Genomic DNA, 27,611 nt, shown 5'->3' with positions numbered 1-27,611 from the left:
TGCTCAGTGTGCTGCTGCTACTAGGAAAGCTAATAGAATGTTGGGTATTATTAGGAACATAGTAACATAGTAGATGACGGCAGAAAAAGACCTCCACGGTCCATCCAGTCTGCCCAACAAGATAAACTCATATGTGCTAGTTTTTGTGTATACCTTACCTTGATTTGTACCTGTCTTTTTCAGGGCACAGACCGTAGTATGGAAAACAGGTGTGCGGATGTTATAATGCCGTTGTATCACTCCATGGTGCGACCACACTTTGAGTATTGTGTTCAATTCTGGTCGCCGCATCTCAAGAAAGATATAGTAGAATTGGAAAAGGTGCAGCGAAGGGCGACTAAAATGATAGCGGGGATGGGACGACTTCCCTATGAAGAAAGACTAAGGAGGCTAGGGCTTTTCAGTTTGGAGAAGAGACGGCTGAGGGGAGACATGATAGAGGCATATAAAATAATGAGTGGAGTGGAACAAGTGGATGTGATGCGTCTGTTCACGCTTTCCAAAAATACTAGGACTAGGGGGCATGCGATGAAACTACAGGGTAGTAAATTTAAAACAAATCGGAGAAAATGTTTCTTCACCCAACGCATAATTAAACTCTGGAATTCGTTGCCGGAGAACGTGGTGAAGGCGGTTAGCTTGGCAGAGTTTAAAAAGGGGTTAGACGGTTTCCTAAAGGACAAGTCCATAAGCCACTACTAAATGGACTTGGGAAAAATCCACAATTCCAGGAATAACATGAATAGAATGTTTCTATGTTTGGGAAGCTTGCCATGTGCCCTTGGCCTGGATTGGCCGCTGTTGTGGACAGGATGCTGGGCTCGATGGACCCTTGGTCTTTTCCCAGTGTGGCATTACTTATATGTACTTATTTATCCCTCCATACACAGTAGGACTTTTACCTAATGCATCATTCAGAAAGCCACGAAGAGAAAAAAACATTTTGGAACAGGTAGGCGGGAAGGAGGGAGAAAAGCTCAGGACAGACAGCTATCTTTGGTGGCAGAGGCAGCGGCGAGAGAGAGAGCAAGAGCGCAGCCCAAAGTTAGGTGAAAAAAAGGTGACGGTACGCTGTACCGGCGCATACCGGCACAAAAAAGCCCTGACTCTACCGTGAACTTTTGAGCATTGGCCTCTTAGTGGCTATTCCTGATGGTAATTTGTATTCTTCTGCTCTGGATGGTAGCTGCACCATAGAATTTATGGACAGAGTGCTTGGTTGGAATAGCAAATAAACTCAGGTAGCTCCTTCTTCCCTGAGACTAGAGGGGTGTAGATGGTCCCCGATCTCTCCACATTAAACGGGCCAGCAGCTTCTTCTGGGCTCTGATGCTTGCCCTCTGTCAAACTTCTTCAATGCCCTTAGTGCTGTCCTGTGAGGGATTTGCAAGGCTAGTACATTTTCCTGAAAATTTGCCACAGGATTGGCAAGAAGAATTTCCCTAAAGACTAAGGGTTAGAGGCAGGAGATGGCACCTAAGACACTTCTGCTGGGTATGGAGTGGTATTGTGTAATCAGAGGGTGGGGGGCTTCTGCTGCCACCAGACCCTTTCCACTGATTATCATAAGCACTCCTTCATTTCTACTTTTTCCATAAGATTCTAAAATGTTCTACACAGTTCTTCCTCTTTCTGGAACAATCCTGCGCCTTCCTGGCAGGTGTCAGGAAGCACAGAGTTCATAGAAAGGCTACTGCTCAGTTAGAATAGATGCTGACTAACTGCTGTTGATGTCAGACAGATTTCTGCTATTGGTGGATTACCTCTGCAGCACCGAAACTATATTGAATGATGCCCACAGTGAGAATACACTGACATACTAATGAAACTGGAAACAGCACTGAAACATCAGTCTTATTAACGTAAACATACTGCTGAATTCCTCTTGATGTTAGGGATTTCTGGAAGACAAATGCATGTCCAAGGAAACAAACTGCATCTAGCTGGACTGCTACCGTGATTCTTGGTAGAAAGAGGAGAGAGAGAGAGCTACTTCTTTCCTGGTTTCTCTTTAAGGGGTTCTTTTACTGAGATGAGGCAAAAAGTGGCCTTAGCGTGTCCTCACGTTGCTTTTTCCTGCTTGCTAAGGCCATTTTTACCATGGCTTTTTTTTTTCTATTTATTGTATTAATTGCCATGCACTAAAGTTGCTATTAGGGTACACTTAGGGCCCCTTTTACGAAGCTGCAGCAAAAGGGGGCCTGTGCTGGTGTTTGTTTTTGACACGCACCAAGGCCCCCCTTTTACCACAGCAGGTATAGAGCAGGTCTTTGGTTTTTTTTTTTTCAGGAAATGGCCATGTGGCAAGTGAAGCATTTGCCACGTGGCCATTTCGTGGGGGAGCACTTACCACCATCCATTGAGGTAGTGGTTTTCTCCATATGGTTGTGGAGTTTTTGCACTACCGTTTTTCCAACCTCAATGGGAGCCAGTGAGATATACATATAATATACACAGTGTGCATAGCCTTACTTCAATTGGACAGTGGGATAACACAAGTAACTATTTTGGAATAATATTTTGTGTGTTTCCTGCCCTTTTCAAGTTGATCTTTATGCAGAAAATTAAGCCATCTGAAGACATTTACCCCTTTCATGGTGCCACTGTTTTTTGTTGCACATGCAGAGAATACAAGCACTGTCCTGTAGCCCATTCTCAGAAAGAATACAGTGTGTGAGATCTTTGCAGTCACATGTGAGAGTGTGCCCTGGGGACAAATATGCTTCTGAGGATCTCAAAAGGGAATTTATGAAAGTGTCTAGTCTCCTGCTTGGATAAATTATTGTGGCTTCTTTGTTAGTCCATTTCTGAAAGTTACTCAAGAAGGAGGTTATTTTAGATGTTTATAAGATTCCTAATATACTGCCTTTCTGTGGTACAGCCAAAACAGCAGGCATATTACATACAGGTACTTTCTCTGTCCAAAGTGCGCTCACAAGCTGAGCTTTGTCCCTGGGACAATGGAGGGATAAATGACTTGCCCAGGGTCACAACGAGCTGCAGAGGGAATTTAACATGATGTCCCCCTGGTTTTCATCTTTGCTGCACTATTAGGCTACTCCTTCACTAGGAATAGCTTAGTGGTTAGAGCAGCAGGCTGTAAACCTGAGATGTCAGAGTTCAAATCCAACCAACACTACTTGTGGCCTTGGGCAAGTGGCTTATCCCTCCATTGCCTCAGATACACACATAGGACGCCCTTCTACAAAAGGGCATTAAGCCCTCAATGGAGAATTAACATGTGGAAACAGGCTACCATGTGACCGCATTAAGGTGTTTTGCAGTAGTTTTCCTGTTTCTGCACATTACTGAATATTTCAGAATGTTGTTTTCAGGGGATGTGGCATGGGCAGAGATTAGGCATGGAACCAACCAGCTAGTGTGCTAGCTAACTAACACAGCATTAATGTGGGACCTCTTACCGGTTACCAAAATAGGAGGTGCTAAGTGCTTCCACGTTAACCAAGAGCAGGTACCGCATATTAATCTGAATGTTAACACACGACCTGCAATATAGGCAGTGTTAGTTTTGGGCTTGCTGTGCATTAAAATTCTGTGTTATAGTGCATTAAGCCCAAAGCTTAAAGCTATTTTTATAGAATGACCTCTTCAATTGTGAGTCCTCCGGGGACAGGGAAACATCTACTGTACCTGAATGTAATGCATCTTGAACTACCACAGGAAAGGTGTGAACTAAATAATAAATAAATACTTAATCCTTTATTGTTTATATCTGCCTCCAAAATGAAAATATTATAAATAAATAAATAATGCTTAATCGGTGGCACTTATGCATTTGGGTTTGTGAAATGGGCTGGCTTCACGTGGATGCAACACCACTTACATGTGGGAGCTGCAAAATCCATGTTTCCATGAAACAGTGGTTCTCAACCCAGTCTTCAGGGCGCATCCATCCAGTCAAGTTTTCAGGATATCCTCAATGAATATGCATAAGAGATTTTCAAGCACTGCTTGCTTAGTATGCAAATGCATCTCTTGAATATTCATTGTGGATATCCTGAAATCTTGACTGGATGGGTGTGCCCCCTGAGGGCTGGGTTGAGAACCCCTGAAGCAGAAGCTGCTGAGTCCATGCTGCTTATGTTTCCCATGGGCATATTTATAAAATGGCTACTTCTGCTGTCCTTACTGGTAAAGATATGTGCACTCCTTTCAAACATACATGCAGATCCTTTCGAGAAGTACCACTACAACTGAGCACATCCTGACCTGGTTCAACATTCTGGTAACGGGTTGTGAAATGAATTGAGTTTTTTTTGTATCGCCGTTATTTTTTTTTTAATTAAACTTTATTTTTTCTGTAGTCTAATGGCAGAGTATGTCAGCTCTTGACTGTGAGTGTAAAATGAAATGGCATTGTGCACAGGCATAAATGCATGAAAAATGAATTGCTCACATTTTTCACACAGTGCATTAACCTCTGAATTCTATAAATGGTGCTTTAAACTGCACCTGCAAATTTGGGTGTGTGCCCGATTTGCACACAATTTAATGGATAATGAGCAAATTAGTGCTGATAATTGGGCCCTAACAATCATCAGTGCTAATCGGCATTAATTAAAATGTACACATTGTCACAGGTATCTGCAATAATAGCTTTGAAAGTCTCAGTTCAACACTACTACTACTACTTAACATTTCTAGAGCGCTACTAGGGTTACGCAGCGCTGTACAAATTAACAATTAACACTCTGGTTACTCTTTTTCAGCTCTATCGCCCGCTCCCCTGATGAGGTCACCACCATAGTTGCCAGAACTTCCCACAGTGACACAGTTCATTCAAAACCAAAAAGGCAAAAGGAAAGCAAAATTCCACAAAACACTGTTTTATCTTCAGCAGCTATTTATTTACGCAGTACTCAGTTTAGTCATTACACCACTAGGGTGTCCCCTTTCGCCCTCAATTCCTTCTCCCTTTCTCCTTTTCACTTCCCTAGGAGTCTTTCAATGGAGAAATAAAAATTCATGTCTTTTTCTTATCGCTCTTGTTCAGACCCCAAACATTAAAGGCACAGGGTTCAACAAAAATACAGCCTTGGCTTTTCTGGTTCTTGCCAAGGCTGTGCAGCTCTCCTCACTCCCAGTGTTTGTAAGCACACTGGATCTACCCGCAGCTGCGGTTGACCCTTTCAACTAAAATCTTCCAGCTGGGTTTTCTTTACAAAAAAAAAATCAAAATAGCAAGATAATGCTCACACACTTAATTCCATAGGTCCAATGGGATTGAGGTCTTCTCTTTCAGTCTCCTGGCAGTTTGTCTCCACCACCAGGGTTGCCAAATAAAAAAAAAAAATTCCCACACAAAACAGCCCAAAACCCGCCCAAAAACCGCACACACCCCACCCCCGCCGTCACCAACCCTGCCCCTTCCGTCATCAACCCCGCCCCTTCCGTCATCACCCCGCCCCGCCGTCATCACCCCGCCCCCACCATCATCGCCCCGCCCAATACGTCACCAAACCCCGCCCAAAACATCACAAACCCCGCCTCTGTCGCCATTAGCCCCACCCCCTGCCGGCCGAAAAACCGCCCCAAAATCCGCACAAAAAAACCAAAACGAGCCCAAAAAACTGCAACCCGCCACGGGCAAAAGTTTCCTGCGGCGGGTTGCGGAAAACCGCCCATCTGGCAACCGTGTCCACCACTTCCACCTCTACTGAGCTTTCTTCTGGTTTAAAGGGGTGTGTTCACAGTCCATGGGCTTAACATCCTCCCCTTCCTGTCTCAACTTCCTCTGTTTTACTTCCTCCCCTTTATTGAGCTGAGGGGCATACCTCATCTCCCAGGATCCTCTTTCCTTTGAGGGCTGTCCCTAGGCTGAGTTTTACTCTCCCCTCTCCTTTTCTTGTTTCTATTGCTAAGGTTAGGGGTCTTCCAATGATACCTTTGCTGTTCTTCCCCACAACATGTACATTTACACACCCAGATCCGCAAATAACTTTTATGTGCGGATCAAAAAAGGGGGCGTGCCATGGGAGAGCACCATGGGCAGATCAGGGGCGTTGTTATAGAATAAGGAAGATCTGCGCCTAATTTAGGTGGGGGGATTTATATCAAGGTTTCATTGGTGTAACTGGTTGCACCTAAATGTAGTTGTGGTTTCTGGTGCACTATAAAAGTGCCTAACTTTAAGCGTCATTTATAGACTAGCACTTTTTTTGGCTATGATTTTTCTGCTCTATTTATAGAATTTAATCCTAAATGGACCTGTGTTGGAACATTGTTTAAAGAAATAAAGCTATTGGCATATGTTGTTTTATTTACATTTATTGCTCACATATCCTAAAATAGGTCAAGGCAAAGTACAAAAACAGTAGCAGCAAATCCTCACTAATAAACTTGCTAGCAATAAATACAGTCCATAAAACAGAAGGGGGAAAAAAAAGGGAAGTAAAATAAAAATGAAGAACAATAAAATGGTTATAATCAATCAATCAATGTAAAACAAATCAAAGCAGCAACTAAAAGCTTTCTTAAGCAATTATATTTTGCATGCACATCTGAAAGTTACTTGATTTTGCTAGAGAGGGCATTGCAAACTTGTGGTGTTAAATATGGAAAAGCATGTCTGGAGTTAAAACTACAAGACTTCCATTTGCTGATGGGATCACCTCTGGGGAAACATATGCAATGGAAGCAATGAATGCAAATAGATCTTGTACATATTAGTTGTAGAAATCCTGAAAACCAGGTTGGGTTGTGGACCTTGAGGACTGGATTTGAGGACCTCTGCTTTAGGGCAGGGCTGCCAAGAGACACAGCCGGGCCTGGGGCAGGACTTCCGCCGCACCCCTACCTGAGCTACTACTACTACTATTTAACATTTCTAAAGCGCTACTAGGGTTGCGCAGCGCTGTACAATTAACAAAGAAGGACAGTCCCTGCTCAAAGGAGCTTACAATCTAAAGGCTGCCGTGCTGCCCCCCACTCGGGCTACCCCCTTTTACCTTCCTATGTCTGACTGCTTCTCCCTTGGTCTGTTGTCTCCTGCTCCTGTGTGCTGGGACCCAATGATTGCATTAACGTTAATTACAATCATCTGGGTCCTCCTGGCACACAGGAGCAGGAGAGAGACAGACCCAGAAGCAGGTAGGAAGGAAGAAACTTGCTGGCATCGCCCCCCCCCCCCCTTGGAAGCTGGGCCCTGGGAATTTTGCTTCCCCCTTGGCAGCCCTGCTTTAGGGTACACTGGGCTCAATCCATACAAAGCTTTAAAGGCAAATGAAAATACCTTCCATTGTGTATGAAAGCATATCGATAACTGATAAGTCCTTCAGACAAGGAGTAATATCATTACAATCCGCTTCCGCATACGGTTCAAACTTCTCCTTTTGACCTACAAGTGCATCCACTCCGCAGCTCCTCAGTACCTTTCCGCTCTCATCATCTCCCTACACTCCTCCCCGTGAACTCCGTTCGCTGGGTAAATGTCTCCAGTCGTCCCCCTTCTCCCCCACTGCTAACTCCCGGCTCCGTTCCTTCTATCTCGCTGCTCCCTATGCCTGGAATAGACTCCCTGAGCCAGTACGTCAGGCTCAGTCTCTGGCTGTCTTCAAGACTAGGCTTAAAGCCCACCTCTTTGCTGCTGCTTTTGACTCCTAACCATGACTTTCTTACTCAACACCCTCACTTATCACCCCTACCACTGCAATTTCCCCACCCCTAGCTGTCTGTTCGTCTGTCCAATTTAGATTGTAAGCTCTGTTGAGCAGGGACTGTCTTTTCATGTTGATTTGTACAGCGCTGCGTAAGTCTAGTAGCGCTATAGAAATGTTTAATAGTAGTAGTAGTAGTAGTAATTACAATATTTAAAGTCAAGTAATAGTCGAAGTCACATTATCACAAATTTCCATACTTGTTTCCAATTGGTAAAATGTCAGTGTCAAATTGTTCTTACTTGCAAAAAATATCCTATGTGTGCATGCTCTTTGTATCTATAACAGAACAAAGAGGCCATATTGATTTTAATCTCTCAGTTCCTCATATGCTACAAAGAGTAAAGACTGAAAGAAGTTGGAAAAGGCAACTGATCCTGTTGGCAACAAGGGCACTGGCCCAACAGTGGCAGCCAGCTGAGGATCAATGGATCATAGCTCTGTCCCCTCCACTCCTGACACCACAGTGATCGCCACCCGAAAATCAGCAAGCAGAGTGGTAACAAGAACTTAATCCTCCCTCCCAGACCCACAGTGATAGGCTGATTGAGGAACAGTGGAACATGTAGACCTGAGAGGGAAGTTCAGTTGCAATCAAAAACAAGAATGTCATGGCAGGAGACACAAAAGGCCCAAAGCTGCCAAACCATCAGTAGACTGTAGTGTCTTAGCTCCTGGGAAGAGGAGTCAAAGGCAAGAGAAGGCGAGTCAGAATGAAGGAAAGGATTGATTGGAGAAGGAGGAACAACAGCCTTCAGGATGGAGGAACAAGCAAAGAGGGGGACTTGATGACTTGAATTGGGGGGCTCAAGGATTGAATATGGACATGAGAGAAACTGTGGCCTGCAGGATGTTTTGCATATGTCCGATGTCCCCACCCCAGTTCTTTGATCCTTGAGTTTTGAGGGTCTCTACCTAGTTGGAAAGAAAAGTGGCCCAGAGTTGTTTTGCCAAAAATGTAGTAGCCTTACCTACCAACTAAAGCTTTCTGATTGATTTTTGGGGCATACCAGTGGCGTAGCCAGACCTGACATTTTGGATGGGCCCAGAGCTAATATGGGTGGGCACTATGTATATAGGTATGAGTCATGTTTCATGGGATAGTCTAAATAATGCCTTAGCATGCACTTGATGACAAAATTATCTGCCCAACAGATGGCCTGCATCAACATAAACCACATACATACTTTTATGGAACACAGAAATTTTTTAAATAAATTAAAGAATGTCAATCCTGCACTATCCCACAATTCTAGGCAGGTTACAACTGTTATATACATAAATTTTCACGAGAAGAAACCTCTCCCAAAAGTGCCAGCCAAAACACACACCACCCAACCAATCGCACACCCAAAGCATCACAGTATATGCCACTTTGAGTCTGTAAATGGACAGAAAAGCAACAGGTAAGTGTACGCATACCTGTGTAATTGGTAGCTTTAAATGTGCTATTGGCTAAATAGTGTATGCTGTAGCTGGCACCCCTAGGAGAGGTCTCTTCTCATGTGATTTAAATTGGTCTCTTCTACCCTCTGATTAATAGTGTATAGAACATACATAAAATTTTGCATATTAATTACTAGACAAGCAACACTTAAACTTGACAAGACATAAGTCTACTATAATGGCAAACATCTAAACACACATCACAGTATCCTGTAAAAATAATTACAGCAATGGCACACATCCTTCAAACTTTGCTTTATAAGAAATTGAATTAAAATGAAACTCTCCTTTCATTGGGGCATATGGAATCACATCTTCACTTCATCTCTTTTGTACAAACGGATTATTCCGTTTTGAACATGTTTCAGGGACAAGTGGTTTTCATAAGTCAAAATAATAAAAATACTTTCTTTCATGCAGATCTCTCATTTGTTTAAACATAACTACATGGGCTGTAAGCCCCTAATGCAGTCCATTGGGTTTCTTATATTTTGTCCTTGCGATGACTTATACTGTGCTAAAACTGGAAATACAGTAAGAGAGAATAATAGAGTTGTTCCTCCTTGGTTAATTTGAGGCAAGAAGCTAAGAAATTATTTATTCTGGTCTTACAACAAGGACATCCCATCAAGCTATGCATCATCATTTTGTCATTCAGCTCCAACTGTTTTACTGCTGCTTTCCCTTAGCCATCATTATTCCTGGGACTCATCTATATACAAACACAGATCTGGGAGACAAAGATTAACCCCCCCCCCCAAAAAAAAAATATATATATGCCTTTCACAACCAAACAGACTTTACAGAACTGGAAAATGTTGGCACACACCCAGACTGATCCTTGACTTCTGTATGATGGTAGCTCTTAAATAGCAGCAATAAACAATATTAAGTGCACCTTTATAATGTACCACCGCACCCCACAAAACAAAAGGAGCAAGTTCCCACAAACCATCCCCCTCCCTTGACCCAGACACAGGAAACAAAAATACTTCAAATGCTCCCATGTATCAACCCAATTCATATCCCTTAGTGCATATCTTGGTTGTTACATACATAAAAATGCCATAAAATAAGTAAATAAATAGATTGATAGAAACTCTGAATGTCAAGCACCTGATTCTCATAATGTCTGCTTTAGTGGCCCTTCACCAGGAGGAAAATATCTCCACACAAATACCTCAAGTGCTAGGGTGTCCCCACAAGCAGCCTTTCCAAATGACACACTGATGATCACAACTCACAATAAATCATAACTCTACCCACGAAAAGTTATCCCGTTATTATACTTTCTCTGTGTACATCCGCATACTGCACAAGCCGGCTTGCTTAAAAACACAAGCGAGATCAAACAAGAACGCCACCAACAATAAAGAAGAACAACGTGGATGCAGCAGCCCACAGGCCCATTTGCCTTGCCCCGAGTGCACGGGGATTATGGCTGTGCGCGAGGGAGGGAAAACAGACCAACCTCTGAGTCCGTGGCCTCAACCCTTTGCCGCCATGCTGTCTCCCGCTCTCAGTTCAACCCCTTGGGTCCTGGCTGGGGGCTCACTGGAGACGACGAGATGAAACCTGGCCAGAGCGATGCATGCACTGCAGGGCAGACCGCGTAAGTGAGCATATGCTAGAGGAGAGGCAGCAGGCGGCCGTAGGGAACGGAGACAGAGCAGCAGAGAGAAGTAAACCGCCATAAGAAGGGTGCGGAGCGGAGCGGTGCAGAGTGGAGCCTCGCCTCTTCCCCCCCCCCATCCGATGCTTGACTCCCGAATAGCAGGAAACAAAGCAAGGCGGTAGGAGGTGCTTCACTGCTTTCTGCACATTTACTAATGCGATTGGACTACTGCGTGTAGCTGTGCAGGATTGCTGGCAGCTGATTGTTGTTCAATAAGACTGGGTGGGCCTGTGCCCACCCAGGCCCACCTGTAGCTACGCCCCTGGGGCATACTTATATAAAGAGTATTACAATACATATAAAATTAGTACCTACAGTTACACAACCTTGCTTCCTTTGAGGAAATTCTATTCAGGCATTATAGGGCGATTGTACAGCCTAGGCATAACATTTACTTGCATGTTATGGGAAAGGGGATGGGATTTGATATACTGCCTTTCTGTGGTTACAATCAAAGCTGTTTACATATTATATACAGGTACCTGGGGCAATGGAGGGTTGTGACTTGCCCAGAGTCACAAGGAGCTGCAGTGGGAAATTGAATTCTCAGGCTGTTGCACTAACTATTAGGCCATCTATCCACTCAACTAGCATCTTATTCTGCAGATACCTGCTTGACTTACACAGTGCATATTTGTGAGGGGCTGAACCCAAGGGTGGAGCATGGGCTCCTACTTATGTGTGTAACTTACAGAATATTGTAAGGTCCGCACTTCCCTGCCACACTGAGGCGTTCACACTGACACCAGCTCTAGGCACATTAATACCCAGTTACACTAGGGGCTTACTTTCTTTTATAGAACAGACTCCTACTGCACTCTCTAGGTGCCTAATTGGAGGGAATTCCATAATTCCAGTTAGACAACCAGAAGGCGCACGGTAAGAGCCTGTTCTATAACAGAAAGCAGGTGCCTTCTTTCCTTTATAAAATGCACTTCACCTCACTTTTTAACCACGCCGGCTGTCGTTTGGTCTTCCGTCTTCCGTCCTCCTTTCTTAATATGCAGAATATATTTGGCCTGGGCTTCCAGGATGGTGGTTTTGAGCAGCATCCACGCCTGATGTAAATTTTTGACCCTTGCAGTCGCTCCTCTAAGTTTTCTTTTCACTGTTCTTCTCATTTTATCATAGTCTCCTTTTGTAAAGTTAAACGCTAACGCAATACATGTACTTATGTACTTATGCAGGTACAACCAGGTATTAACATTCAGGCACGCACAAGTATGCCAGCCATAGAACTGGTGAAAGTGCAAGTACGTAGGTGTGGCAAGGACGTGTGTAAGTTATAGTATTTTGTAAGCTACGTAAGTGTAGTGTCCCCCCTAGCACTTACGTAGCTTACAAAATAAGTGTAAGTGTCGCACCCATACTCCACCCCTGTGTATACTGCCCTTGTAAATACTCACTCTGTACGTTAAGCAGGTGTTTGCAGAATAGCACTTAAGTACACACATGTGTGAAATGCTAATGATCTAAACACTTAACATAGCACATGTGTAAATGTGAGTGCCTAGCTTGTACAATAGCCCATCAATGTTTAGTAAGGTTCACTCTTGGCAAAGCAACTATAATTTCTGCTTTTCTTTTTTCTTAAATATATCTGGTAAGAATGAAAATTCATGTTGATAGGTCCAGTTAATAGCCTTTGTTGTTGCTATGGCAACCATAATTGAAGTAACCCAAGTGTTGGGGAAAAAAGAAAGCAAAAATCTACAAATTCAAACAAGCAGCGATTGTAAGAAGGCACCTTGCTGAGAAGACAATGGAAAGATTTTTTTCACTTAAACTAAGGAACATCATCTCTGCTCCTGATGAGTCTGTGTGAGCTTCTGAAAACTTGGGTTAACCGGATTTAAGGGCCCTTTTACTAATATGTGTTAAGCACTAATGCATGTGTAATGCAGGAAAAATGGTCTAACACAGGACATACTAAAGCATTTTGCGTTAATGTGCACAAATGGCAAAAATAACTGGTATTTATTTTTTGGAGGGGGGCATGTCAGGGGCAGAGAATGGGCATGGAAGTGCTATTCAGCTAGTGCACTGATGTTGCTAGCATGCTAACAGGTTAGGGTGTCCATAACATGGGAATCCTTAGCACCTTGTAAATAGAAGAAGGTAGGTGTTCCCAATTTGCTAAAATGATTGCATGCCAATGCTAACATTAACACATTACCATAATCCCATGGTGGTGTGTAGCCCCGCTCAGTGACATCAGCATCCGGGGCTCTTAAATCCGGAACAGTCCTGACGGCAGCTCCTTCATCAGTTCATGCTTATCTGTTTCCTACCTGAATTCCTGAGGCAAGATTGGGCTGTTAGTCAGCAGAGAGTGGAGGAGTGGCCTAGTGGTTAGGGTGGTGGACTTTGGTCCTGGGGAACTGAGGAACTGAGTTTGATTCCTGGCACAGGCAGCTCCTTGTGACTCTGGGCAAGTCACTTAACCCTCCATTGCCCCATGTAAGCCGCATTGAGCCTGCCATGAGTGGGAAAGCGCGGGGTACAAATGTAACAATCAGTGTTGGAAGAACTGCCTCCTTCCTAGACTGTTTATGAGCCCGTGGTGGTGTGTGGCCCTGCCCAGTGACATCAACGCCCAGCGCTTTTAAACCCAGAAGGATCCCGACCTCAGCTTGCCCAATCTTCCAGTTTCCTAAGGTCTTCCTGTAATTTTTCACAATCTGCATACATTTTCACAACTTTCAATAGTTTTATGTCATCTGCAAATTTAATGACCTCACTTGTCGTCCGATTTCCAAATCATTTGTAGATATGTTAAATAGCACCAGTACCAGTATAGATCCCTGCAGCATTCCACTGTTCACCCTCCTCCATTGAGAAAAATGACCATTTAACCCTACCCTCTGTTTTCTTTCCAGTAACCAATTCTTAATCTACAGAAGGACAAAGTATTTAGTATTTGCATCTCAGAAGCAAATAAAATGTAATTAAAACTCTAATGAAAACTCTCCTCTTGTTATTCTAATTAGAATAATTGACTGTAAATGAAGAGATGTGCTAGGGGTGGGTGGGACTGAAGACTGAACTAGGCCCTGCTGTGCCTTCTAGAGGTTATCTGTTAATGCTGTGGCAGATAGTTTGTTTTAAAACTATGTGGAAAAGGGTATGAAGACTGCTTAATAAAGTTTGCTGTTTTTTTTTATTAATAACCTGCAATTCCTCTTTTAAACCCCAATCTTTAACCCTTTAGTGCCCAATGTTCCCATCAATCTGTTCCCATATGGCTTATTACGGGAACATTGGACACTAAATTAAGCTACCAAAGCACAGAGCAAAATAATGTTCACTTACCCAGAGAAATATCCTGTTTTCTCAGAAGTCTCAATCCCCTGGTTGTCTCATTTAGGGGAAGAATGTCCCTTTTCCTGTTTTCAGTTTGAAGATGTTTTGCTTAGTGTTATGAGTTCTGTGAAGAGTCTAGGAGTTATCCTGGATTCTTCTGTGTTGGTTAAGGAGCAAATTGCTGCTGTTATTAAGACTGTGTTTTTTAAGATTTCATTTGGTAATCAACTTAAAAGCCTTCTTTCTATGGAGAACTTTCAAACTGTGATGCAGAGTTATGTGCTACCTCATCTGGACTATTGCAGTGCCATCTTTTGTGGTCTTCGTCAAATGTCCTTGAGTGCCCAAAACTCTGCAGCTCTGTTAATTGGCAGGTTGAGTAAGGTGGATAATATTACCCCACAGTTATTTAAGTTGCATTGGCTTCCAGTGGTCTGGCACATTAGAGTCAAACTTTTGTTCTGGATTTTAATGCTGTGCATGATGATGCTCTGGAGGCCATTGTGCACTGTTTGTCTACTATGCTTCGAGTGGTTTGAGATTTCAGGATAGCTATCTTTTGGTTGTCCCTTTCTTGTGCCGTATCTTTTGTCAGGACGGCCATTTGCATATGTTTTCTGTGGTTGGACCTATATTGTGGAAGTTGCGCCAGATCACTGCTTTATCATTGTTTAAGAAGTGTTTGAAAATATGTTTGCTTTCTGAGGCTTTCTGTTGAATTGCTGCTGTTTATTCTAATTCTGTTGTCCTGTTTGATATTATGTGTATTAGTTATAACCTGCTTAGATGTAATGGATAGGCGGGATATAAGGGTGATAAATAAATAAATAAATGTTCAACAAATGGAAAAATACCTCTTTTACATTCGTGCTAGAAATGGGTTTAGTGGGTGGAAAAGTCCTGCATTAGGATGCACTAAGCCGTATACTAGTGCAGCTTGGTAAAAGGGCCCCAAATTGTGTAGTGTGTGTGTGTGTGAGAGAGAGAGAGAAGTTGAGGAAGGAAGAGCCTTATGGATAGGTAGAAGCAAAACAGAATTTATGTATTATATCAAAACTTCAAGGTAAAATTTCAAATAGAATCCACCAACATTTTATCCATGGGCCAATAAACAATGTAGAATCTCTATTGGTGAACCCTGGTGATAATTTATATGAATTTATTAAGTATTTATTATGAGGTCCTTTTACTAAGGTGTGCTATTGGATTAGTGTGCATTAAGTGCCATACAGCCCATAGGTGTACAGTGGGTTGCGTGACATTTAGCGCGTGCTATATCCGTTAGTGCACCTTAGTAAAAGGACCCCTATATAAATTATTGCACTAACTTTAATTCTTAGTTTATTGTTAACTTCTAATTATTAAGGGAAATGATGCTCAAAATTATTTTACACCAGTCATTGACTATAAATAATTTTGAGTCTTGTATACCTTAATAATGAAAAATTAACAATAAACAATTAAAGTTAGTGAAATAGTTTATATAATAAATACTTTAATAAAAACATACAAATTGTCCACAGGATTTACTGATAGGGATTAAACCAAAACTTGCCATCAGAAGGAGGGTATGCCAAAAAATAAATGCCTCAGAGTAAAAACCGAGTGCTCGATATTCAGTGCGAGTTAATAGCTGGGAACAGCCACTGACCGGTTAACTTGCAGCTTGGCGGATAACCTGTCATTTTCAGCGGCATTTAATTGGTTATCCCCACTGAAAATTGCGGTTACTTAACCGCCCCTAATGACCCTACACCTACCTTAAATCCGGAAGGACCATCAACTGAGGCAAAAGTGAAAAATTCTATTTAGATGACAGACTGACCTCTGCCCCATGGGAAAACAAAATTCCCCTTAATTGAACACAAACTTTTGTTGCATTCAATATTTACAATAGGTTTGTTACTTCTGCCAGAATTCTTCGTCACTGTGGAGCGCAGAATTTATGCAGAATTCCACAGCTGCGTAGAATTCCACATGTTTACATAGAATCTGCACTCTGCCGCCGTTGCCACCCCTGAGCCTCGGTCGTCCCACCATCCACCGCCACTGCACCCCTCCTCTGAGCCTACCTGAGTATGTCATGGTGGTCTAGAGGCCTTGTCGGGTGCAGGAAAGAACTGCACTCTTTTCTGCCCACTGCTGCTTCTCTGGGCCAATGCCGCTGCTTTTTCAAAATGGTTACTGAGACTTCAAGTGAGACTGTTGCTAAAAATCTCCGTGGCTATTTGGAAAAAGCGGTGTCACCGGCTCAGAGCAGTGGGAGCAGGCAGAAAAGAGTGGGGTTCTTTCCTTCCACAAAGAGGTACTCCTGTACAGCTCTTCTGCTCCTGCCTCACAGGTGAGCGCAGGGGCAGCTGAAAAAAATGGGAAGGGAAGGAGGGAGCTGTAAAAAAAAAAAAAGTGGATGCTATATGTATGTGTGTGTGGGGGGGGGGGGGGTGTGTACTGTAAAAAAAAAATTAGGTTACTGCTGTGGGGAGGCGGTGGGCTGTAAGAAACGGTGGCTGCTGTGGGGGGGTGTGGACTGTAAAAAAAAGAGTTGGCTGCTATGTGGGGAGGGGGCTGTAAGAAATAGATGAATGCTGTGGGGTGGAGGGGGATGTAAAAAAAAGGTGGATGCTATGTGTGGATGGAGGGAATGAGGATGTAAAGGTAGATGCTATGTGTAGGGAGGGGTCTGGAAAAAATATGGATGTTGGGAAAATATGGATGGTATCTCTGTACAGGGAGGGAAGCTGTAATATTGGTTAAATTATGATTAATAAACTTGCATAATTTGCAAATTTTGTGCACAGAATTTAGGATTATTTTGGTGCAGAATTCCGGCAGGAATAGTTTGTATACTCTCTTCGATACTAATACTCAAAGGGTCCCTATTTAAAGGCACTTATCCAGACATTAGCACCATCTAGGCATTGTCACTGAAGATCATTACAGAGTGCTCTGGCACTGTCTACATAGGCCAGGTTGGTGCATAGGCAGAGAGAAGGTGGAGCATGAAATTATCTGGATAGCAGTGATGTTCAGCACCAATATGATATCCAGATAACTCTGCTACTGGCAAAAGGAAGTATGTCCATTTGAGCATAGGTGGGCTTACTTCATTCTGCCATGGCAGTGCAGAAATACCCAGATAACCTCAATTTATTCTGCAGTGTCATCATGTATTAATAATAATCTAAAGTCCTGGGCCACCAGGCACTTGTTGAGGCTCAATGCAGACAAAACTAAGTATTGTCTGGTTTAGCAATACTTTATCTACAGTTGCAGCTGAGATTCCTTCAGGTTCATCTCAGCTATTACCGGTGGACAAGGAATCCTGGGTTCTAGGGGTTTTATTTGATTCTACTCTCTCATGTGAACCACAGATTAGTAATTTGATGAAAAAGGTATTTTTAAAAATGAAGACAACTGAGAACAATTCAAACCTTTTTTGATACAAAACATTTTGCCCTTGTGGTTCAATCCTACATATTAGCACAATTAGATTACTGTGATTAGTTATATGTTGGTCTCCCCCCAAAACAATTAAATAGATTGCAGCTCTTACAGAACACAGCCGCTAAAATGATTTTTTGTTGTAGCAAATTTGACAGGACTACTCCATTGCTCTTAGATCTGCACTGGTTGCCAGTGAATGCCAGGATTATCTTCAAGGTATCTCGTCTAGTTTTCAAATCATTACACGGTTTAACCTCTGTCATACTTACTTCATCATTCTTCTACCTGGTTAAATTTAAAATTTAAAAACATAACAATACTCTTCTTTTTCCTCCAGTTTACCATCTTGTTTCCAAGAAACACCATGAAAGATCCTTTTCCGTTCAGGCAGTACATTATTGGAGATCTCTTCCAGTTGAAATAAGAACCAATCATTTATATATGAATTTTCAGAAAAGACTTGAGACCTTTTAGTTTGCTAAATTTCTGTTTTGTAAATCAGATCACTGTATAATGATTAGGTATTATTTCTTTATTTTTTGTAATTTCTTAATAGTGATTTTACTGTAGATCTGTCTGGTTGTAAACCGCTCTGGACCCTTATAGGAATTTAGCAGTATAGAAAAATTCTGATTAGATTAGAATTTAGGACAGAAAAATGCTGGCCATACTATTTAAACATATTCCCAGATATTCAGCGCCTGCTGCTCTGCTGATTCTGGTGTTGAATATTACCGTTGTCCAGGGGCTGGCTTTTTATAACTAAATAAATGCACATCATAAGTCAGCCCTGAGCTGACATAAGGTAAGTGCATTTATTTAGTTATAAAGTTTATGTGACTAAAATAACATATTTGAAAAAAAGATACATGGATAGAAGAGACACTTTAAAATACTAATTACGATGATGGTGCCTAAACCTTGATGAAATTAGTTATATTCATTGAGTAGCACTGCTGTGCTAAGTTACTCCATGTTCATTTACATTTATTGTGTCATCTCCAGCAATTTTTGATTGAAGTAAATACAATTTTGGCATTTATGCAGACACACCAAGATGTGGCCTGAGTGCGCAGGAAAATCATGTGCTAAAAATAGCACAGGCCATTTTTTAGTGTGCCTTTGTAAAAGGACACCTCAGACTTAAAAAGTTCCATAGGTTACTATGGGGCCCTTTTACAAAGCGGCGGTCAGCCCAACGTGGGCTTACTACTCGCTAAAAGGGAAGTACCGCTGGGCTACCACGGCTACCACAGCAGGCCAGTGGTAGTTCCCTCCCCCAGTGCGTGTCATTTCCGACGCTGCAAAAATATTTCAATTTTTGTAGTGCTGGTGTTTACCCAGCAGTAATCGAGCAATGCCTCGTGCTGTCCGGTTACCTCTGGGTTAGCGCGGGAGCCCTTACCACCACCTCAATAGGTGGTGGTAAGTGCTCCCCCCCCCCCCCCCGAAATGGCTATGCAGCAAGTGGTTCACAAGAAAAGGGAAACCTACCTTTTACCTACTGTGGTAAAAGAGGGCCTTGGGGTGCATCAAAAAGACACGCCAATGCCAGTGCAGGCCCCCTTTAGCCATAGCATCGTAAAAGGGCCCCTAGGTAACATTGTAAGTCTAAATGCTTTGAAAATACGGCTCTATGAAGCGTATTTTCAAAGAACTTAGACTTACAAAGTTATGTGGAGTCGTATTTTCAAAGCACTTACACTTGCAAAGTTCCATAGTAACCTATGGAACTTTGTAAGTCTAAGCGGGTCTTTTACTAAGGCTTGCTAGCATTTTTAACGTGCACTAATGATTAGGACGCGCTAAACGCTAGAGACACCTATATAATCCTAAGGGCGTCTCTAGCATTTACCGTGGGCTAGTACGCCTTAGTAAAAGACCCCCCCCCCCCAAGTGCTCTGGAAATGGACCCCTATATGTTAGTTCTAAGCACAAAGTGTAGAATGTTTGCATGTCACTTTGCTCAAACATTTTTGAAATAACATATCTTTATTTCATGTACTTAATTATTTCAAATCCTTATCCTATGGACTTAGGGTCCTGTTTACTAAACCATGTTAACCAATTAGCTCATATGTTAGCATGCAGTAACCATTAACATGGATCCGTGGTAACAGTTACTGTACACTAAAACCAGCCACCACTATAAAAATCCCATGCCAGCTACTTTAGCCCAGGTAGGGGTGGGATGTGCTGATTATCTTTACTGGGGCCAAATTACAGAGGAAAATGATCTCAAAAACCTGTACACATTATCTCTGTGGCCCTATATGTAAAAGATGGTACCCGGTCAAAATAGCCCCAACAAAAAAGGTCCAAACATAATAGCCCCCGACATAACAGCCACTGTCAAAATGGCCTGTCCAGAATAAAGCCACTGACAAAGTAGCCCCCCAACAAAAGGGCCCGATCAGACTGCCCAGAATATGGCCTCTGACAAAGTAACCCCAACAATACTAGACAGGGGGAGAATTTACCTTGCGGCACACTACATTTGTTTCCTAATAATCTTACCTTGCCAAACAGGATAAGGTTGGTAAAATGATGACAATATGTTTTTTTTTTAATTAGCATGTTAATGAAAGAATAGTTTCCTTAAACAGCAGAACAGATCATGAATACCAGTTAGTAGCTATAGAATTGTGTTTATTTACATATGCTTTATACAATGCAATGCAGGTATGAACGTTTATTAGTGAAGATTTCACTTGTAGTTTATCATCTTTTTTTGTGATGTGTTATTTTTTTCTAGGGGTTATTTTGTGGGAGAGGCCATTTTGTCAAGGGCTATTTTGTTACAGGGCTGTTTTGTCAGGGCTATTATGTCGGAATGCTGTAAAAGATAACTCACCTAATCCCATTGCATAGAACCCCCCTCTCCCTTTCACTCCCGAAGCAGAACATTAGCTCTCCCCCCCCCCCCAAAAGCAGAAGATTCACCCTTCCAAAGCAGAAGATCTCACCCCCCATTCTTATGAAGACCCTATGCAGTATCTACTGGAAGGGGGGATGGCCTTGGTGTGTAGGTTTTAAGGGCAAAAGCGATCCTCAGTCGCTGCTGCTGTCTCTGATGCTGGATTCCAAAATGGAGGCTATGATATCTAGTGTTAGAAGAATGTGTTACAGTATGATACCTACATGGCAGGTAATACAATATGGTTAGTTACATCTTGTGAGGTGGCGTCAAGTATTGTGCATTATTTGCCGCATTAACCACCCTTTCCATGCCTTTTTCTATTGTGGCTGTTTGATCTGTGAATTCCTTTGTGTTAACTGTTAAGATGCTGAGTTAAATGGTAGTGAGGGCCTTCATTGTTAACATACAGTAATTTCCATATCGTACAGCTAACAAATCTGTTAATAAGCTCCTCAAGGCAAGAAAGATTTGTAACACTGCTTGAGGCACAGTATAACCAAATCCTAGAGTTATGAAGAACAGCTCCATGATCAGCTTTGAGACAAGAAGTATTAAGATTTCCCCAAATCTTCTCTGTCTATGTAACTGGCATCACAAGATGGGTCTGGGTATTGCCAGGTTTCACTTTTTTATGAAGCAAAAATATAGTAACAGCTAATTTATGAACAAATACCCATTTTGTCATTAGTGTGAGGTAAATGTATCACTCCTTTCTAGTGTGTAATAAATGATACAACAGTTGTTTCCCCGCAGGTAAGGGAGAAAGACTGCAATAAGGTGCACACTTAAATTTGACGAATAAAGACAAATAATTGATTTCCAAAAGGCTGTTAATTAAAACTGCAAAAAGTTAATTATTTATATAAATCTGGCAATGATAGCTTCCTGAAATAAATTTGCTTGTATACCTGCTTGTAAACTTTTTATTTCCCTTCCTTCCAGGTTATTGTTCTACTCAAAGTGGGAATTCACAAGGTAAGTGTAGTGTTTTATTTTTCTTTTTGAACTATTGAATTGCCAGTTCTAAGTAGTTAACAGAACTCTATAGTTTATGTAACAGTAAATATGGATATGACTTCGCAAAAGAAATTGGCGTGAGTACTAAGGTTCACTGGTTTTTATCAAAGCACATTTGCATAATTTTGACAGGTGTCGATGCCCACTTGTGATTTCAGCAGCCAATCATAATCGATGATCTGCCCACACCCACCCCACCCTCTTTGACGTTATCACCAGATGTAATGTCACAGTACCACCTAATCCCTTTGCATGACCCGCTCCCAACCCTGCCTTTTTTGTATATCTCCACCCTAAGTCCTGCCCCATTCAGTGGTATCACATGAATATATCATAACTCCGCCCAGGCTATGCCTATTTTTCAAGATAGTGGGGAGTACTGGATGCTCCTATATCACTTCCTGTTTCACACTACTCACTGCCATCTTGGATGAGTCACGTGACAGGAAGTAACATCAATCCCCCATCTCCATCCCCTACAGTCCCAGAAAAGTGTGCACAGTTTGTTTTTCGCAGTTTGTTTTTCCCTGTCTGTAAAGCATTAAAAAAAAACCTGTTCACCCCCACTTGTTTTTTCAGCCCTCTCTTGTTTTTATTTTACAACACATGGCGGCAGGCAGAAATCTGTTATAGCTAAAATGTTCATTCTGTAGTCACCAGGGCATCACCTTCCTTTCAGAAAAAATCAAAGCACCAAGCATACGCTTTATCTTGCTGATTTTAGAGTTCATATATATATATATAGAGAGAAAATAAAATCAACTTTTTTAGACCCAGTTACATACCAGTTTCCCTGATGAAAAAAGGAGTAGACACTTCCTCCTCATCTTCCAACCCCCATCTGTACATTCTGAGCCCAAAAAAGAAAGAAAAGCAAAATGATTGGGTTTTCCCTCTTGCTGTCTATGTCTCTGTCTACACACAGACACAAATGCTGCTTTAAGATAACTTTCATAAAACCCAGGAGGTCTGGCTTGCCACAGCTTCACTGATAACCTCACCTCTCAAATTATGCTGGTTTTAAACTGTGTCAATCTGTTCATGTCTGTGTGAGGCCCCCTCCCTACAGGGCCGCAGAGAGGGGGGAATGGGGGGGGGGGGGCAAGATTCCCCTGGCCTGGCCTCCAAAGAGGGCCTGGTGCTAGTACTGGCCAATTTGTAATAAGATCAAGAATACCATAATGTCTCTGTATCACTTCATGGTGCAACCTCACCTTGAGTACTGTGTTCAGTTCTGGTTGCTGTCTCTCAAAAAAGATATAGTGGAATTAGAAAAGGTTCAAAGAAGGGGGTCACATGATGCTGTTGAACTGAGCAGACATCACAGCGACCAGCTCTAGGGCCTTGTCCCTAATATCTGCTTTAATCAGCCTGCTTATGCCTCTTTGCATCTAGATATCTTTTGAATAGTGCCCGATTGACCTTTCTACTCACATGGGGGCCAAAACTGGGACCCTTTTCCATGGTATGTCTGTGAGATCTGCCCGGGCAATCAGGGAAAAGAATCAGGCCTCTGTGACCTAGATGGCTCACATACCGACTGGCCCTGTTTTTACTTTACCAAAAATCTAACAGCCATCATGGAGGATAAGTTATCAAAACTATACACTGCGATAGAGAAGATAAAAGAAGGTTTTGAAATCCATTCGAACCGCGTACAACGAGCAGAGGATCATACTGAGCAGCAGGAAGATAGAGCGGACAATTTGAGGAGCGGCCTTGAATCTGCTAATAAAGACCTCATAGATAGACTTTTCTTTATTGGTATTCCCTCCTCTGTCACAGATTAATTCCTTTGAACTACCTTGGAAGCATGACTGCCAGAATCATTGGGTTTACCGGCTTTGGCTGGAGGCCTGAAGATTGAGCGTGCCCATCGTCTGGATCAATGGAGAGAGGAGGACAGCAGATCATGCGCTGTCATTGCCAGGTTCCTAAAATTTGTGAAAAAGAGGATATTCTTCAGAAATACCGCACTCAAAGGAAGTTTAAATTCAAAGACAACAAAGTTTTGGTATTCCAGGATTTCTTCCCTCAAGTGTCGGCGAAGTACAAAGCGATGGTGCCTCTCTACACCAAGCTTTTCAACAAGAAGATTAAATTCTCCTTTCTTTACCTGGCGCGTGCCCAAATACAATATTTATTTATTTTATTTATTTATGACATTTCTATCCCACATTATCTTAGATAGGATTCAAGTTCAATGTAGCTCACAATGTAACAAAAGTAGAACTGACAAGGTGTTCTGATTACATAGAACAAAGTGTATATCTATCTATATCTATCTGTCTACCTATCTATCTAATTACTAATAATAGCGTATCATGACATAACTAGACTCTTTCTGGACACTGTGAAGGAATTAGAACAATTTTACAGCAATTACCTCCACACACGGTCCCATCTAAAGCTTCTTTTTAAAGAGGATGGGTATGTCTGGTTTGCACAACTACCTACTGGATTTATATATTTGCAGATCTATGCCCACATTGACGCCACAGTAGTGGAGTGACTATACTGATCTGTGGAGGTGAAACACCTTTAATCCTCTATTAATTCTAAAGGGCTAGAACACCTATTGAACAATGCTTTGTCCCTTGGTGCCTTTTTTGGGGCCCCACACACCTGGTTTGATTTGTAGAGGGGCAATATGACTATGAGAAGAAACATCTCCACAGACAGATAATATACTTGGTCAGATGCTTCTGCTTTCACGCTCTGTTGGGAATCTGCTAATTATTATGATGTTCTGTATGGGCTACGTTACTTCTTCCATTATCTACTGTTGTAAGGGAGGGGGGCCTTCTAGAGCTGGGGAAACTTATGGGAAAGTTGAAGAGTCTGGGGAGGATGATGGCAGGAGGGAGGATGGGATGTAGTTGTTATGGTTATTGGGTAGGAGTATGACTGTGTTTGAATGGGGAATACATAGAGAGCTTACAGAGAGTACAGTCATTTTTGCATGCAAGCATAGGATGGCAAGGTTCCTTATGTTCAATTCTCCTGCAGAGGGCTCAAGGTGGGATACGGGATGGAACTATGGAGAGTTGGGAAAGGGGTTTGGCTGGGAGGCTCCGTATGTCCCGCATTTAACTACCATGTCTTTTATCATACCAATTTAGCTTGGAGGCCTCGTATGTCACACATTTAACTACCATGTCTTTTATCATACCAATTTCCTTAAAAGATACTGGCTAATCTTAAAATTGTCATCATGAATGTAGATGGGATACATTCTCCAGTCAAAAGAACCAAAATCCTCTCTCTCTTGAAAAGGGAGCATACTGATGTCGCATTCTACTACTACTTATCATTTTTATAGCGCTACTAGATGTACGCAGCGCTGTGCAATTGAACATGAAGAGACAGTCCCTGCTTGACAGAGCTTACAATTTAATTAGGACAGACAAACAGGACAGATAAGAGATAAGGGAATTACTAAGGTGGGGATGATAAAATAAGGGTACTGAACAAGTGAGTAAGGGTTAGGAGTTAAAAGCAGCATCAAAAAGGTGGGCTTTTAGCCTAGATTTGAAGATGGCCAGAGATGGAGCTTGACATACCGGCTCAGGAAGTTTATTCCAGGCATATGATGCAGCAAGATAAAAGGAAGTCTGGAGTTAGCAGTGGAGGAGAAGGGCGCAGGTAAGAGAGATTTACCCAGTGAACGGAGTTCCCGGGGAAGAGTGTAGGGAGAGATGAGAGTGGAGAGGTACTGAGGAGCTGCAGAGTGAATGCATTTATAAATCAATAAGAGGAGTTTGAACTGTATGCGGAAATGGATAGGGAGCCAGTGAAGTGACTTGAGGAGAGGGCTAATATGAGCATAGCGACACTGGCGGAATATTAGTCGTGCGGCAGAATTTTGAACAGATTGAAGAGAAAGATGGCTAAGTGGGAGACCTGTGAGAAGCAAGTTGCAATAGTCCAAGAAAGAGGTGATAAGAGTGTGGATAATGGTTCTGGTAGTGTGCTCAGAAAGGAAAGGGCAAATTTTACTGATGTTGTAGAGAAAGAAACGACAGGTTTTAGCAGTCTGCTGAATTTGTTCAGAGAAGGAGAGAGAGGAGTCGAAGATGACCCCAAGGTTACAAGCTGATGAGACAGGGAGGATGAGTGTTATCCACAGAAATGGAGAATGGGGAAAGAGGACAGGTTGGTTTAGGGGGAAAGAGAAGAAGCTCAGTCTTGGTCATGTTTAGTTTCAGATGGCGGTGAGTCATCCAGGCGGCAATGTCAGACAGGTAGGCTGATACTTTGTCCTGAATTCCTGCTGAGATTTCTGGTGTGGAGAGGTAGATCTGGGAGTCATCAGCATAAAGATGGTACTGAAAACCATGGGATGAGATCAGAGTACCAAGGGAAGAAGTATAGATGGAGAAAAGAAGAGGTTGCAGAACAGATCCCTGAGGTACACCAACTGATAGTGGGATAGAAGTGGAGGAGGGTCCACCAGAGTATACACTAAAGGTATGGTGGGAGAGCAGCTTTTGTGTCTGCATTCCTTCAGGAAACTCACTTAAATAGCACAGAAGAACAAAACTATGCAGAGACTGGGTGGGCACTTTGGGCTTTTCTGCATTTTCCTCACAACAAAGAGTGGTAGCTATTCTTTTATATAAGCGCCTTCCATTTACAGTACACAAACAAATGAAGGATCTGAAGGGTAGATTTCTGCTGATGGCTATGGAGCTGTGGGGAGAATGTCTACGGTCCCAATGTTTACGATCATCATTTTTTTCTTCACCTTATTATTCTATTTGACCAAATTTGAGGGATACCAAATAATACTTGGGTTTTCTGGTATCACCTTCAAAGGCTTTGAGAAAGATACACATCTTGCCTGGGTACATTTGGCGAGAACACCTATCTGCTGTTTATCTCTTGGATTCTTAAAAAGCACCATATTTTTGGTATTTAAGATGATAGTGTGGCTGTTCTGCCTTGACAAAAAATGTTCCGGGTGAAATAGATAATGTTTAAATTTCTGGGGTGTGTATATTTGGTAAACCTTTTTCGAATTTATCATTTTTACAAGCAGAATCCATAAAACCTTCTAAGATAACCAGATTTACTTTACGGACTGGAAACAACAGGTCAATGTTAAACATTACCGGCAGCAAATTCATAGAACATATAAACAGGAACTGGGTTGACAATTCTTCATACATAGGTTGCCGGCAGGTCTAACACCATACACTGAATGTAAGATTTGCATGTTCCAACTATTTTTTAACAAGGAAAATTTTACCACTGTTGGAGGATTCTGCTATGATACATGAGAAGGGAAGAAGCAGGCATTCAATATCCATAGTGAAAAAGTAAACTCCATATTGCCTCTGAATTGAAGTAAATTCTGCATCCTCAACTTGGGGAACGTATGAAGGGGAAGCGGCAGGATAGCGATTCTACATGTTTTCTTATGAGAGCCTTTTTATATTTTCTACAGGCCTCGAACAGAGGTCTGATGCCTCCTAACTCCCTACCACCTTGGATTGGTGTAAATTCTGCTTAGGTTTTTTTGTATATGACTTGATAAGACAGTGCTTGCTTCAACATTAGTGCAACATCATAAAAGAACATATTTTATTTTTTTTAAAGTCCTTGGCATGGGCGACTGTGAGAGGAGAGGGGAGGGGGTGGCAGGATAGGTGAATGCTGCATCTCTCTATGTACATGAACTTTGGAATTTGCCAGGTTTTTTTGAGTTGTCAGCGTGTAAAGTGTGAAATGTGTTTCTAGTCCAGGCATGTTTGGAACAAGGACTCACACATTTCAAAGCTGCCATACATTTCTTTCACATGACCTACTTCCCTTTACAATAAAGCACATCACTGTGTGAGCAGGGCTTGCTTGTTCATGTTGATAGTGTTGAAGATAGGGGCGTGTGTTATTCTGCTTGAAAACAGGAAAATAGGAGAAGCAGGAAGGGTCTGAATTTGATTAAACAAAAGTCTTTTTTCTTTTTTGTTAAGAGTTCTACTAAGAGAGGCTTCTCCAAACACAAAAGCAGTGTAAATGTATGACTCAGGGGTTTTCTCTCTACCTTAAAAATTGCAACCACACAGCTCTGCTTTTTCTGAATTGTGTGCAGAAAGGGTTGGGGGGTAGGGAGAGAGCTGTTAGAGGG

General features: G+C 42.2%; 1 protein-coding gene across 1 annotated transcript in view; it reads left to right on the top strand.

Moving 5' to 3' along the window:
• RAMP3 (receptor activity modifying protein 3) overlaps nucleotides 1–27,611 on the top strand; it is a 355,621-nt gene that overhangs the window by 109,218 nt on the left and 218,792 nt on the right. Inside the window, exon 2 of the mRNA XM_030204265.1 lies at nucleotides 21,407–21,439. Coding sequence (XP_030060125.1) covers nucleotides 21,407–21,439 — 33 coding nt within the window. The remainder of the gene's footprint in view (nucleotides 1–21,406; nucleotides 21,440–27,611) is intronic.

Source organism: Microcaecilia unicolor, chromosome 1, assembly GCF_901765095.1.
Source record: "Microcaecilia unicolor chromosome 1, aMicUni1.1, whole genome shotgun sequence".
NCBI classification, from domain to species: Eukaryota; Metazoa; Chordata; class Amphibia; order Gymnophiona; family Siphonopidae; genus Microcaecilia; species Microcaecilia unicolor.
Note: the sequence above shows the minus strand (reverse complement) of the source record. Positions and strands in the feature narration are given on the sequence as shown.